The sequence below is a fragment of the Rhea americana genome, unplaced genomic scaffold (assembly GCF_003343005.1).
Source record: "Rhea americana isolate MKP2758 unplaced genomic scaffold, rheAme1 scaffold_143, whole genome shotgun sequence".
In the NCBI taxonomy this organism is placed as follows: Eukaryota; Metazoa; Chordata; class Aves; order Rheiformes; family Rheidae; genus Rhea; species Rhea americana.
Genome location: NW_028185517.1, coordinates 706,083 through 719,992, shown reverse-complemented (window position 1 = coordinate 719,992; position 13,910 = coordinate 706,083). Strand labels below are relative to the sequence as shown.

Below are 13,910 nucleotides of genomic sequence, written 5' to 3'. Positions count from 1 at the left end.
GCCAGATGGGAAGTATGATGTGGGGGGAGGAGAGAGGTTTGACACGCTCACAGACCTAGTGGAGCACTACAAGAAAAACCCAATGGTGGAGAAATCTGGAGCTGTGGTTCATCTGAAACAGGTATTAGCTGCTGTAGCATACAGTTGTGGGTTTTGGACTTTCCTACGCTCCAACAGGAGCCCACAGATCTGCCCCTGCTCTCTGGGAAATCTCTGCCCCCAGAAACTCTACCTGGCCATTTACTGGGTTTTTCCAATTTCACAATTGGAAGAAAAGTCCCTGGTCCTACATTGAAGGCCTCAGGGATGGACCCAACTCCTGCCAACACCCCCAGGGATACAAAATATTTTTTTTCAAGGGGAAAGGCCTCTTTTCGTTATTGAAAGTGACTTCTGTCTTCATCTATCTTTCAGCCATTCAATGCCACACGCATTAATGCAGCCAATATTGAAAACAGAGTGAAGGAACTGAACAAAATGGCAGATCACAGTGAGAAGGCCAAACAAGGATTCTGGGAAGAGTTTGAGGTACAGGATGTTGCTATGCTCTGTCTTACTTCTGCCTACAAGAGATCCTCCTCTTATCATCATGGTTTCCCAGCGTGTGGACCTCCTCTCTACTCTGTTCCTTCTTTTCTTATTTTCTGTTTGAGTTATTTCCCACTCCATTTTTCATTGCTTTTTCTCATGTCCAAGGCAATTTCTCCTTCCTCGTACTGTGTGGTTTTTGTTCCCTACAGTAACCTATGTCTTCTGCCCCCTATCAATTTTCTCAGCAAGCTGCTTYCTGGTTTCCTTTCTCCACTCTTCTCTGCATCATGAGGCCAAGCAGTTAGTTGAAAAAGCTTTTGCCTTTGTCTCTCAGTTCCCTTGTCTGCCCAGAACCACTTGTTCATATGTGCTCTACTCCAATAGATGCTCCAGCAGCAAGAGTGCAAGCTCCTCTACCCCAGGAAGGAAGGACAGCGGCCAGAGAACAAGGCAAAGAATCGCTACAAGAACATCCTTCCCTGTAAGGAGATGCTGGGTTTTTTTGTTGTAGTTTTCTTTTGTTTCCTTGGTCACACTTTCTGTAGCTTCCCCTGCAGACTTTTCTGCTCATAGCTCAGTTGGAAAGATGTTGGCACTGTCCTGTTGGAGAGATCTAGTTAATTCATGGTCTTCTCCGTAAGAATCATAGAATCCGTAAGATTGGAAGGGACCTCTGGAGATCTAGTCCAACCCCCCTGCTCAGCAGGGTCACCTAGAGCATGTTAGGCAGGGTYGCATCCAGGCGGGCCTTGAAGATCTCCAGASAAGGAGACTCCACAGCCCCTCTGGGCAACCTGKKCCAGTGCTCCGTCACTCTCACAGGGAAGAAATTCCCCCTCACGKTCAGGCAGAACTTCCTGTGGTTCAATTTCTGCCCATTGCCTCTTGTCCTGTCACAYRGSACAACTGAAAAGAGTTTGTCTCTGTCTCCCTGACACCCTCCTTTCAGGTACTTRYACACATTGATYAGATCCCCYCTCAGTCTTCTCTTCCCYAGGCTGAAGAGGCCCAGCTCTTGCAGCCTTTCCTRATAGGGCAGATGCTCCAGCCCTCTGATCATCTTCGCAGCCCTATGCTGGACTCTCTCCAGTAGCTCCCTGTCTCTCTTGTACTGGGGAGCCCAGAACTGGACACAGCACTCGAGATGAGGCCTCACCAGGGCTGAGKAGAGGGGCAGGATCACCTCCCTTGACCTGCTGGCAACAGTCTTCCTAATGCAGCCCAGGAGACCATTGGCTTTCTTGGCCAMAAGGGCACATTGCTGGCTCATGGTCAACTTGTTGTCCACCAGCATTCCCATGCTTCCCTCTTTTGCAATTACTACCTATTTGATGACACAGTAAGAGCCTTGGGCTAGGAGCCTCCACAGGTGCCCTGCTGTGCCCTCAGCAAACCCAATTCATGATTCTGGATACAACTGCGCCCCTGTGTTCATTGTGGACTCTGTTCTCTTTCAGTTGATACCACACGGGTGGCACTCCGAGATGTAGATGAAAGCGTGCCTGGGTCAGACTACATCAATGCCAACTATATCAAGGTATCTGGGAAGGGGGAGATGCTATCTGGGGACTGGGGGTTGCCTTCACCCCCAAYGCAGTGTTCCTGGTGGGCGCGTGCAGAGATAGTGCAACTCTGAAGGGATCAGCCTGTCTGGAACCAATATATTTCATTGAGTCCAGGCCAAATGCTTGATTTTTCTATTGTGTCCCAGGGAATTTCATAATTGCGCTACGTCCCATTTGCCCTTGATCTAAGAATTTATCTCAGTTCCCTCCTTTCTTTACTTGTTCAGACAGTCCTAGTGARTTGACCCAAGCTGTCTGTTATTGACCATTAATTCTGAGGTCAAATTATAATTGTCATCTGTAAGCTAAGAGCAGCTTGAAGTTGAATTTCTAGCAATGCTGCTCCAGTGTTCAAGCACCACCCTTTGGGAAACCTTCAGGGTCACTTCATTCCAGCCATGCTCACGTGCAACTCCTGCAGCTGCCTGCTGGCTGGAGTCTGCTCATAAAGTGAAGCACAGCACATTATGAAAGTCTCTGGAGGCAGGAAGATCATTTTGTTGGTGGCTCTGAAGCTGAAGGTGATGAGTGGTTTCTCTCCACAGATCTGATGCTTAGAGGAAAATAAGCTAACTCAGAAATCCTGCAAGGCAAAGCACACTAACTCTGCTGCTACAGGCTGCACTAAGGGAGTTCTAAGTTCTTCTCTCCTGGATTGTTGGCTTTTTTTTCCCCTCTCCTTTGCTCCTCAGGGCATCCCTGAAGATGGSAGGAACTCGGAGCACTGCAAGATCTATATAGCTACCCAGGGCTGCCTGCAGACAACAGTGAATGATTTCTGGGCCATGGTGTATCAGGAGAACAGTCATGTCATTGTCATGACAACCAAGGAAGTGGAGCGGGGCAGGGTGAGCACTTGTCAGGCACAGTCCCTAAGCCTGAATGTTTCCTGCTCCTTGCACTGATCTGTTAGACTGGATATAAGAGCCAGTTCTGAAGTCAGGACTGCAAAACTGAAAGCCTGATGCAGCAACTGCTACGTACACGGAAGTAGGTAGTTACTAAGGGTTTATATTAAAATGTGAAATGAAATCCTGGACAGTCAGCCTAAGTATAGCATCCTGCCTGGGCATTTATATGTCCTTACCTGTAGTGACAGATGGCCTAAATGAAAATTCCTCTTTCAGAATGAACTCTGTTGCAAACCAGTGCTGTCTTCCACAAATAAGCTGCTTGAAGAAGACTGGAATGCTCAAGTTTTCCCTAAATTTAGAAGGCCTAACTTTGCTTTGCCCTTGACAAAGTACAACTCTTAGAAAAAAAGCTCCTAGTACAAATGATATTTAGTTAAGCTGTCTCTAGCTAGTTTTCATGTCATTTCTTCTGTTTTGCAATGCCACTTTAGCGGTTCGTCATGAGAAACAGGGCACTTCACTCTGCACAGCTAATCTCCCCAACCCTATAAATATTAATGGGGAGTTCCTCATCTGACTTGCCTCAAGGCACTGGAGAATGGCAGCTGGCAGAAGAGAGTGAGGAAGCATCCTTCTTACAGCCAAGCTGGAAAGTAGAGGAGGAGGTTGCAAATCAAATGCATGAAGGAGGAATGTAATCCTTATAAACCTGCATACATTTCCGTACAAGTGGGTTAGGAGGGGCCAGGGAACACAGTGAAACACCAGCCAGAGCCACTTACCAGACTTAATCATCTCCTCTCCTTACAGGGTATACAGTATGATCAGCACTAGCAGTTTTGCTTAGCAATGAGGGCAGCAGTTATGTTTTCAAACAGCCTGGTGCAAAGATAAGCTGAAGAACCTTGTCTCTCCAGACACACTGTGGTAGCTCTACTCACAGGCGTTCTTTTGTGTTGTTAAAGCCACCATAGCCTCCATGACTGGAGGGCAAGAGGGATATTGGCAGGCTGTGTAGACCCTCAGGAAGGGAGGTTTTGCTCAGGTGTTAAGGAATGACCAGACCGACAGCTCAGATGCTGGATGTCAGAACTGCCTTGGCAAAGCAATGCGTACGTGAGGCTGAGGCTAGCAGAGGAAGGAGTTTTCCCTAAGGATCACTTCCTTCATATTAAAATGGCCCTTTCCAGGACAGTCCCAAATCAAAGGAAATGCTCTATGTCCTTAAATCTTTACACTGGGGGCTAGGTGCCCCTTGAATGTAGCAGCTCCCCTGACTCAACTAATGAGCAGCCCTACCATGTCACTGCAGAACAAATGTTTCCGTTACTGGCCTGACAAGAACAGCACCAAGGAGTATGGGTGCATTTGTGTGCGAAACGTGAGCGAGCGTGAGGCCCAGGGCTACTACCTTCGGGAGCTGGAGATCTTGCGGACAGATAGGGTGAGTACTCCGCTGCTGTCGGCCCACCATAAAGGGAAAGAACTTGAGCTGGGATGCCCGGGGGGGGGGGGGAGCTGTGGCTTCTTTTTTAATTTAATAGTCTGATCGCTTAGGTTCTGGGCCATTTTACACCAGCTTTGTTAATTAGACAGGAAGAAGCCTTCTATTAGTAGGGGTGGTTTCTGACCAAGCAATGGGCCTCTGCTTCCTGCAGGATGAGCATCCCAGACTGGTGAAGCACTATCAGTATTTTAGCTGGCCAGACCATGGGGTGCCCAATGAACCAGGAGGGGTTTTGAGTTTTCTGGACCAAGTGAATCGGGCACAGCGAAGCATTCCAGACACAGGGCCGATCATAGTGCACTGCAGGTACGAACCAGTGGGCTGTCAGCAGGGGAATAGGGGCAGTGGGGTGGGTGATAAAAATGTGTGTCTTCCTTTTCCTTACATCTGCAGCTGGGTCATCACATGAGCTGGTGGCGGGCAGTTGAGACCAAATGTGGGACAAGAATGCATGTATGAAAAATGTAGCCCTCCTCCAGGGCTTCACTGGTGAAAAAACAGGAAACAGCAGGCCTGACCTGGTGTTGGTGGCTGTGATCAAGCCTCCTAGACTGATCTCCTAAGAGCTCTGTCTTTGGCTCAGTTCATCCTATAGCAGCCGTTCCAAACCTGCCTCGCATCATCATTTGCAGCTGAGTGTGACTGCTAAGCTGCCTTGCTCTGAGGGAAGTTTCCTCCTGCAATGATTTTTCCTCTTCTCTCTCCAGTGCTGGAATAGGACGCACAGGCACCATCATAGTGATAGATATTCTGGTGGATATTATACATAGGCAAGGTATGGCTCCCTACTTAATAGTTTTCACTCTTTGCCTTGCTCCGACTGGTTATACACAACAGCAATATGGTGTAACCCTGCTCTTGTGCACTGAATTAAAAATCTCCAATCAGTGGGTTTAGCAGGCACAGACTTGGCCTAGATGGGGTGGGTAGGGAGCTGTTTTGTGCCCAGCCCACTTCGCTGTAGTTTGAGAAACTGAGCTCTTTCTCTCCATTAATGAAACTTGAATCCCTCACTGAATGGGTGTGCATGTGGATAGCCCTTTAGCAAGGGAGATGCTGTCTGTGACACAGCCAAGGAGAGTCTTCCTATTGGCATCAGTGAGGCCAAAATTCAAAGTCTCCTTGAAAACCCTCTTTTATTTGGCTGGAGTGGGACAGGAAGGAACATATTCAAAAAGGGTAAAACCTCAGGTAACCATCTTAGAAATGATTCCCCCAAGCCCTTCTGTACAGAAGGGCCGTGATCCTTATCTGAAATGCCAGAATTATTGAAGAACTCTCCAAAGTAGTTTCCAAGGATGGTTTAGGAACGTGCAGGCAGGTGGTCCCTCTTCTGCAAGGATTGTATCTGTTTCTTAAGCTGTCCAAGGGTGATAGGTCTGAGTCTGTAGGAAGCAGGGYAGAACACACCTATTTTCCATCCCATGTCCCCACTCTAGGCAGATCAGCCCTATCTTAGCCATTCTCAGTCCAACATGTTCTTGGGGGGGTGGGGAGGAAGATCTGGGCAAAGAGGTGTGCCAAGTCCTTTGTCACGATATTCCAGTGCTTCACTGACATTGTGTTCAGCAAGATACTGAAAGGTCTTTTCAAAGCTATCTTTTTTTWWAAAAAAAAAARGRGGGGGGGATTTTTTTTCAGCCTCATTCCCRCTCCCAAAATCTCACTTTYTCTCTCTTGAGCAGGTTTAGACTGTGATATCGATATCCCAAAAACTATCCAGATGGTACGCAGGCAGCGTTCTGGCATGGTGCAGACAGAGGCACAGTACAAGTTTGTTTACATGGCAGTTCAGCAGTACATCGAGGCTGAGCAGAAAAGGTTGGAAGAAGAACAGGTGAGTTCTGTTCAGCTTGGCCRGAAAACCAACAGGAGAACTTGACTTGCACCAAACACCACCAAAACTTCCACTCCCACTTTCTTAATTAGAACTCAAATAATGCTCTGAACACATGGAAGTAAATCCACACCTACTGCTCCCCAGCCGGCATAGGGGATTCATTAGGGTCTTTTGACTCTGCTTTTGGTAGCTTTTCTTTGCTTTATCTTTCAGAGGAACAAAAGGAAAGAGCGAGACTACTTGAACATCGGATATTCTCCTATGGAAAAAGGCAGAGCCAAAGGGCAGCCCCCTTCACCAAGGGCCCAGTCTGTGTAAGCTGAATCTGTTCGTACTAGAAGAATTTCTGTGGCAGGAGAGAGAATAGCATGAGCATAGTCCAAGTGTTTATCTTTTGTTAGCCTGCCTCTCACATCCCTGAAGCCTGAACACTTTCTGACTATCAGATGAGAATAGCTAAAAATAAACAGTTGATCCCACTGTGTTGGCAAAGGTGGTAACAGCCCATCTTGCCTGTGTTAGATTTTTGCAGCAGCTTTTGGAGGGGAGTGTAAGAAATAGATCATAGCTACAGTGCCTAGTGCCCTTCTTTCTTTGCTTTGGAGAGCATGTGAGATGCTAGAAAGTGAAATCAGGTTACTGCATTGAAGGAGTTTTACAGGAAAATATAAAGGAAGAAAAGAAGAGAATAGAGGGAGATGTATTGGCTCRCATCCCTTGTGGAAAGGGAGCATGTGCTAAATAGTATGGATTCCTTATATAAGCAGAGATAAAATACTGCAAATYCTACTCTTCCCTCTTGCTCCAAGTAATGGGATAGCAGTCAGTGATGGGGAGGGGGTTATAAGTTGAAGATGAGTGGGTGGGGACACATGTCATTTATATATCGGTGCTTTTGGGCACCTTGAATTACTGTGGATTTGAAACACAGAATGGCTAGGCTAGGCAGGAGCAGAGAAGTGGGTGTTTAAGTGGAGACTGCAGTGCTGTCTCTGGGCTCACACATGGGCTCAGAATGAAAAATCCAGCTGAAAAAAAAAAAAAAAAAAAAAGAGGGAAAAGGCAGCAAGTTCCTCCCTCGTCCCTGGGTGGTAACTGCCAGGAATGCTGGTGCCATCCATCCTCCTGGCGCATGGTGTGCCCGGCGGTGCTTGGGGTGCCCGGAGCTGCCCTCGCCTGTGCGGCAGCACCGGGGGATGCGCAGCCGGCGAGCGGAGCAAGGCCTGCGGCTGGGGCCCGCCTCGGGGAGCTCGCGGGGCTCGGCGGCTGCCGCCGGGGAGCCGGGAGAGGGCAGCAGGAGGCAGGCAAGGCGCCGCCGCGCAGAGCCGCCCCGGCAGCGCTGCGCTGCGCTGGTCCCCGCGGCGCGGCAGCGGCTGGGAAGACCTTGCTCCTGCGCGAGGCCGGCTGCGCCTGGGTCCTTCACGGGCACAGTGAACTTTCCGACTCCTGCTGGATCTAACCAGCTGGGATCTTCCCTCTGGACTAGACCTTAGGAACTTTTCTGTCCTTTTAAAACACACAACTTCGATTGAAACTGGAGCTCTGAACAGATAAGGACAGGGAGGACCGGGTGGGCCTGAGCCAAACAAGATGCACTGAGTATTGCCCACTCCACAGAGCTGTCAGCTTAAGGTTGGATGTCAAATCCTCTTCAAGGGTGCTTGCACCTGGCCTTTGGAGCTGCCCTTTCTAAATAAGGCTTATCTGAAAACAAAAACAAACCTCTTCCTTTCCATTGGATTCTGGAAAGTACAAGGGAAATTGGATAGGTAGAGAAAATAGGAATAGGAAATATGAACTGTAACCGCTGATCCTGCAGAAACTTTGCATCCTTGACAGGCTGGCATGTGGAAGAAGGTTCAGGGCTTCACCCCCAAGCTGTATTTAAACTCAGGAGGGACAGCCCAGGTAGAGAAAGAGAAAAGAACAGAGAACAGTGTAATCCTATATCTTCCTATCTATGTGACTACATGGGGAGGGAAGAAGGGAGCTTGGCTGGYCCATTACCCCGGCCCTGCCTCTGGGAAAAGATCCAGAGCAGAGAGGATGTTAATAACACAACTTTGTTTCTTGACAGAGTTGATGATGAGTCAGCTTCCGTGTACGAGAACCTTAACATCAAAAGCCCAAAGGTTTCAGGGATGAGTAACACAGGGCGATAAAGGAGCCGGAGGTGAGCTGTGTGGAGCCTGTACAGGTAGGMATGCTTCCCTTGATTAACTGAGAGTGTCACTACAGTCTATTTACATTGCATGTGACYTAGCTCCTCTTCAGCTCAGTGTATGCAGATCTTGGAGGATCTGCCTGCATCAGGGAAGTCAGTTTATGCTTTGGAATTCAGCAGAGCTTAAAGGCAAAGCTGTGGTCAGCTGCTAATGGGAAAAAAGGGGGGAAATAGCCTAATGAGATCTCATTAGGAAAATGCATTCATTTTCWAAAATGTAACCATTTCTGAGGGACAGAGCTGTTTTTTGGAGCATTATGTTAGCAAGCTGTCAGACGCTGAGAATGAGACATGTATTACGTACACAAACAAGTAGGAGAGACTGCACGTGCTGGGCGTCTCAACTCTGTGCTGTGGCAGTGCACTTCTCCCAGTTATAAACCATGCCCTCCCTCTTTCTTCTTGTTTTGGAATGCAGGATTTACAGTGTTTACGTCTACCCTTTCCGAGTTCTGCCACTGTGGACAAATATTTCCTTGCCCTGTCTTGCCTTCTCAAAGCACCTTGGATTCAGTGAGGAAGTAAGAAGCTGGCTGCACCTGAACAAAGCAGARCCTACGCCTTAAAAACGTGCCTCACTCCAACTTATTTGTGAGACAGAACCTATCCTGTTCTCCCCTGTATTAGTAGGTTGATATTTATGTGGAAGTGCCTCTGGACATTCATAGGGCATCAAGACTCAATTTTATTTTTTTTTTAATTTAAGATTCTTATTTTTTACATCGAATTGTTAAAAGGAATGGAAATTATTATTTGCTTAGAAGTGTTCCCAGGGTTGCCCACTTAGGGCATTAGTAAAGCGTTAGTACACTTTAATGCTTTCTTTAGGTCAATCATTTCTAAGCTAGAAGTATTTTTAGACTAAATCATAGAGTGATTTTGCTGCCAGTGAAGGTGAGAAATAGAGAGTATTGCCTGGACCCAGGTATTTGCACCTCTGATTCTGCTCTCCTCACGCTTTGTTTTGGCTGTACCAGCTCTAGCTTTCTATGCAACTCTTCCAAAGCGCACAAGCAACCCCTGTGCTGCAGTACAGCAGATGCGTGTGCATGTGCCTGAGAGTCTGCTAGCTGTTCTGCACGTTGGTTTCATAGCAGAATTGGGAGACAGAGGTGAACAGACGTTAAGTCTGAATGTTTAGGTGGGTCTGAAATCCTGCTTAGCTGGCTGGTGCCTGAAGAACAGGAAAGCAGCTTTGAGCATACGCTGTGCTTAGCCATGTCTAGCAAGTAATACACCTTAGGATACTAGATTGAGATGAAGTTTTTGAGCTGGGCCCCTCTGAGTTTGCAACTTTGTTATTGCCTTGCTGCACGACCTTTTTTTTTCCCCTGCAACTGTATGAGAAGGCAAGTACTGAGTCTGCTAAGTAGGGATGCTGTAAGAACATCATGATTTGACCAGTGCCGTGAAGATTGAGTGTGTTACTGAGTGGAGTATTCCACTTCTGTTAATAATCCTTGACTTCTGAATACTAGTGCTTCCTGCTTTTCTAGCCTCCAGGCCTGCAAATGACTCTGCCAAAGAACCCCCTTTCTGCGGGATTCACTGGTTTCTGAAAGTGCTCTCTTGGGTTTGAGTGCTAGTGTCTGTACCTACAGAGCATGTGGGGGGGGCTCRTGTTAAAGTCATTCTGGGTCTCTGGAAGTGAACGGTCTGCTGCCCCTCTGCATGGCCAGGGGCATTAGTGCCCAGAGTGCCAGCTTCCAGAGCGCTGAGCAGGAGGCATAGATCAAAAAGCACAATGATGTACCTTGGCTGTATTTCCTGGCTGGCATCCCAGTCRTTTGTCACAGGGACAGGAAACTGTTTATTTTTATTGCACTTTTAATAAATATTGAGTATTCTCAAGGCTTTTTACTTTATTTTTAAGTAGTTTGCTCTTTGAGAAAGTGACTGACTGACAGCTGATGTGGATAATGGGGCATCCTGAATGTCTCCCATCTCAAATGCAACTGTTCAAGGCCCTGCTTTCATTTACTTTGAATTTTCCTTTTGACTATGCACAAGTGAGAGGTTCAGTGTGATAATTAAACCCTCAACCTCTGTTTTCAAGTATACAGAGTAAGAAGGGGGAGCGCAGAGGGACAACCCCCCATGAAAGTGCTTTGATAGACTCCTAGCAACAGCCCTCCTTCCCCTTAATTATTACCATATACATGTTAGATTTTTATAAGGCTGTTGCACTGAAGATATAGAGAAACTTATGTCCCTCTCCCCTACCCTTAAATCTTACCAGTAGGAGTTGAAGGGGTAACCAAGATGTATACGACAAAGCACTTCGACTCTACTAGGGTCAATTTGCTGAGCTTAGTCTCAAATGCACCTGCTGTAAAATGGAAGTGCCTTCTCTGCCTGAAGCCTTGGTGAGTCACTTATGCCAAGAACATACTTCAGTTGGTGCTGTGCAGMTACTCTGTGTAGTAGCAAGCACTTGGGAATGGACAGGGCAATACAAGTGAGAATCACTGTCAYGGTCAATGACTTTGCTGGAAGTTGCTATGGTGGCTGGAGCAGTTTCTGCAGGCAGGTGGCTGACACAAATAATACCTGCCTGCAGCTGATGTTGCAGATACAGCACATGCACAGAAGCTTTCCACAGAAGTTTTGCATAGCAACAAATTTGCTGAAAAGTGAGTGACACTGGAAGCATTTTTCAGCTAGCTAGGAAAAGTGAAAATGTGCAGTCTTTGTGGCTTCTCATTTTTCAGGTCAGATCAGGTAAACACAGGGGAAAGTTGCACCTGGGACAACATAGCCTAGATGATAGTAAGTCCAAACTCACAGCCCAGAACTCTCCGCTTGTGAAGGTTTATACAATACTGGGACAGCTGATATACAAGACCGGAGTGCACATCTGCCACCTGCTGTAGCTGCCATGACCTAGGAAGGCAGCTGGACTCAGGACTGATAGCTGAATGCTTCCAACAGCAAGTAAGAGGGAAAACAAAGTAATTTCTACAAATTGACACCTTGCATTATATAAAATGTAATTTAATAAATACAGGTATAATATTTGCATACAATACTGTCTTAAATCCATATGTTAGAATAAACAAGATACAATTATTGTAAGCCTTCTTGTTCATGGAGATGTTTGTTTAATCACTGCCAGAAAGTCACTGCATTAAATAAAAATATAGTGTAAGCAACTGGCCTGTGTCTTAATACTGACACCCTTTAAGGTCAGGAGGGTAAAGCTGTTAAAAGATGGAACTTGTATCATTTTGGCAACAGTTTCTCAATAAGAAGTGTGAAGTTCACTGGTTAAATAACATTACAGCTCAAGGAGGAGGTTTGTACTGCTGTGTCAGAGTGTACCTGTAAGAGCTCACGCCTATTTTCAAAAGGAATTAACTTCCCCTTTCCAGGCAAGGTGTGAGCGGCTGTAAACGGTCTGAGGGGAAAAACCAGCAGCCTGGCTACCCTCTTCTGTTGAGAATTTCAGTAGTGCCTTATCTTATCAGGCAGCTAGCACAACTTGGAAGGTGGGTAGCAATAACAGATCTATGTTTCAGCAGCAGAAGGCAGCATTCAACACTGCCAACACTGAATAACACATTTGAAATGTTTCAAGTATGTGGAATAAAAATGGTTTTCATCTATTTATGAAACTTTGATATGTATTTACCCTCCCAAACTGAGCTTCTTAGGAATAACCATGTAGATCCTTCAGTTTGCAAAAATAGCCCTTTATTCCCTGAGGGACCTGGAACCAACTACACTGACTGTCATCTGGCATGCAGCCAAGACAGCACAAGGCCCATGTGTCACTCTTAAACAGTCCTAGAAACGTATCTGTTGTCCATTGCATGAATTTTCAAGGCTCTGGTTTCCAAGGAAAGTTAGGCAACAGGAAACTGAGGTGGGTCTTTGGTGCATTATTGGGCTGAAGGCAGTTTGGCGGGCAAGCATTTCAGCAGAGCTCCACAGAAGTGGATGCGTGTGTCCACCTGCAGGCACAGAGCAAGKGTGAAGAGCAGACCACAAAGCCTACAAGAAAGCAGGAATGTTKTCAGGGCAGTAGGTCTTGTTCCTGCCTTCCTGACATGCTGGGCTGGGAGGGAGCTGAAAGCTCTGCTAGGGGGTAGTGAGGGACTGCCTCGTTGCTACTGGAAAGGCAGCTGTGTCACGGGTGTTGCTGTTGTGGTATGTTTAGTGGGGAGATACTCTGGCCTGCTCATTGCAACAGTTCTTGTGAAGCAGCGGAGATTTCCTGTCTTCAGGGCACACTGGACTGGCCACAAAATGATGCAGAACAGGATGATGATCAAAGCTGAGAGGAGGACTATGCGTTTCCAGTCATCGCACATGTCACAGCGGGATAGCCTCCCAGCTAATCCTGCTGGGGGGGCCTCTGGAGCTTCTGGCTTGCTCATGGCAACGTCGATGGAGATGCAGGAATCTGGATTCTCAGGGTCTTCAGACGACTGGCGGCAGCAGAGCTTGGTCCCTTCCATCCAGAGCACCTTCTCCTGCTGGAGTTCAGGGGGCAGTGTGGCAAGGAGCTCCTTGCTGGTCTCAAGTGCTGGAGCACCCTCCAGAGGGATGCTGGTCAGCTGCCTGCAGAAGGGGCAGGGAAGTTGGTCCTCCGGTTGATTTGGGGGCAGCCCTGTGCTCAGGCGAGCCACGCATTCCAGGCAGAACACATGGGAGCACTGGAGCAACTTGGGAGTCTTGAAGGAATTGTCGTAGGTGTTAAAGCAAATGGAACATTCAACAGGGGAGGTTGGCTTGGGTGACGTAGGGTTTGGAGATCCTGGTTTATCGGTTGGGGACCTCGCCTTCCTCTTGCCATCTCCTGGGGAAGTGATAACAATGGGGCTGATGGGGATGGGAATTTCACTGGGAGACACAGGGACCGGGCTGGTGGGAGAGTCTGGTGTGTTTGAGTGCCATAGCTGGGTGAAGCATGACATGACGGAGCCTGAGGAAATAAACAGAGCCCTGGGAAACTCTAGAAAAGAAGAAAATCACAGCTTTAGTTTTAAATAATGTGAGGACATCCATCATTAGGCTGTTTTTAAAAAACTTTTTAAAAGTACCAAAAAGCAAGTTCATAGCTTCCACCATGTCCTGAGGCTGGGAGAGACCCTGCTAGAGGTGGAAGGGCACATGCAGCCTATTTGAAGTTGCATAGTAAAGGCAAAGTTAAATGTCCTGCAAATGAGCAAGCAACCAGCAGAGATCCACCATCCAGCCAAAGCCTTTTTCACCAGAACCACCCTGGCATTATAAATGGGTGCTATCTTCCCCGATACATGCCTCCCTTTGGGCAGGAAAAAAAAACACACAACAAAAACCTACCCTGGCTGGTGCTCCCCAACACCTGAGAAGGGAGAAGAGCAGAAGACTCCATGAGGTCAAGTAGGGACCTTGCTATGGCAGT

The 13,910-nt window shown here is 47.3% G+C and overlaps 2 protein-coding genes across 2 annotated transcripts in view; one reads left to right on the top strand and one right to left on the bottom strand.

The window, feature by feature from the left end:
• Positions 1-11,673, top strand: part of LOC146599220 (tyrosine-protein phosphatase non-receptor type 11-like) — a 44,005-nt gene extending 32,332 nt beyond the window's left edge. Inside the window, exons 5-16 of the mRNA XM_085298956.1 lie at positions 2-121; positions 415-528; positions 916-1,012; positions 1,989-2,068; positions 2,789-2,944; positions 4,263-4,394; positions 4,609-4,763; positions 5,165-5,232; positions 6,143-6,294; positions 6,511-6,611; positions 8,375-8,494; positions 8,940-11,673. Of these exons, the coding sequence (XP_085155082.1) occupies positions 2-121; positions 415-528; positions 916-1,012; positions 1,989-2,068; positions 2,789-2,944; positions 4,263-4,394; positions 4,609-4,763; positions 5,165-5,232; positions 6,143-6,294; positions 6,511-6,611; positions 8,375-8,459 (1,260 nt within the window). The 3' untranslated portion in view covers positions 8,460-8,494; positions 8,940-11,673. The remainder of the gene's footprint in view (position 1; positions 122-414; positions 529-915; positions 1,013-1,988; positions 2,069-2,788; positions 2,945-4,262; positions 4,395-4,608; positions 4,764-5,164; positions 5,233-6,142; positions 6,295-6,510; positions 6,612-8,374; positions 8,495-8,939) is intronic.
• Positions 11,674-12,611: 938 nt separating this feature from the next.
• RNF223 (ring finger protein 223) lies at positions 12,612-13,459 on the bottom strand. The gene has a single exon (XM_085298900.1). It carries the CDS (start codon positions 13,438-13,440, stop codon positions 12,631-12,633), a length of 810 nt encoding a protein of 269 aa, XP_085155026.1. The 5' UTR covers positions 13,441-13,459; the 3' UTR covers positions 12,612-12,630.
• Between the last annotated feature and the right edge of the window lie 451 nt (positions 13,460-13,910).

Bases quoted from the DNA above. Each gene is read 5' to 3' on its own strand.
- RNF223 (XM_085298900.1), bottom strand. From the start codon at position 13,440: ATGTCATGCTTCACCCAGCTATGGCACTCAAACACACCAGACTCTCCC.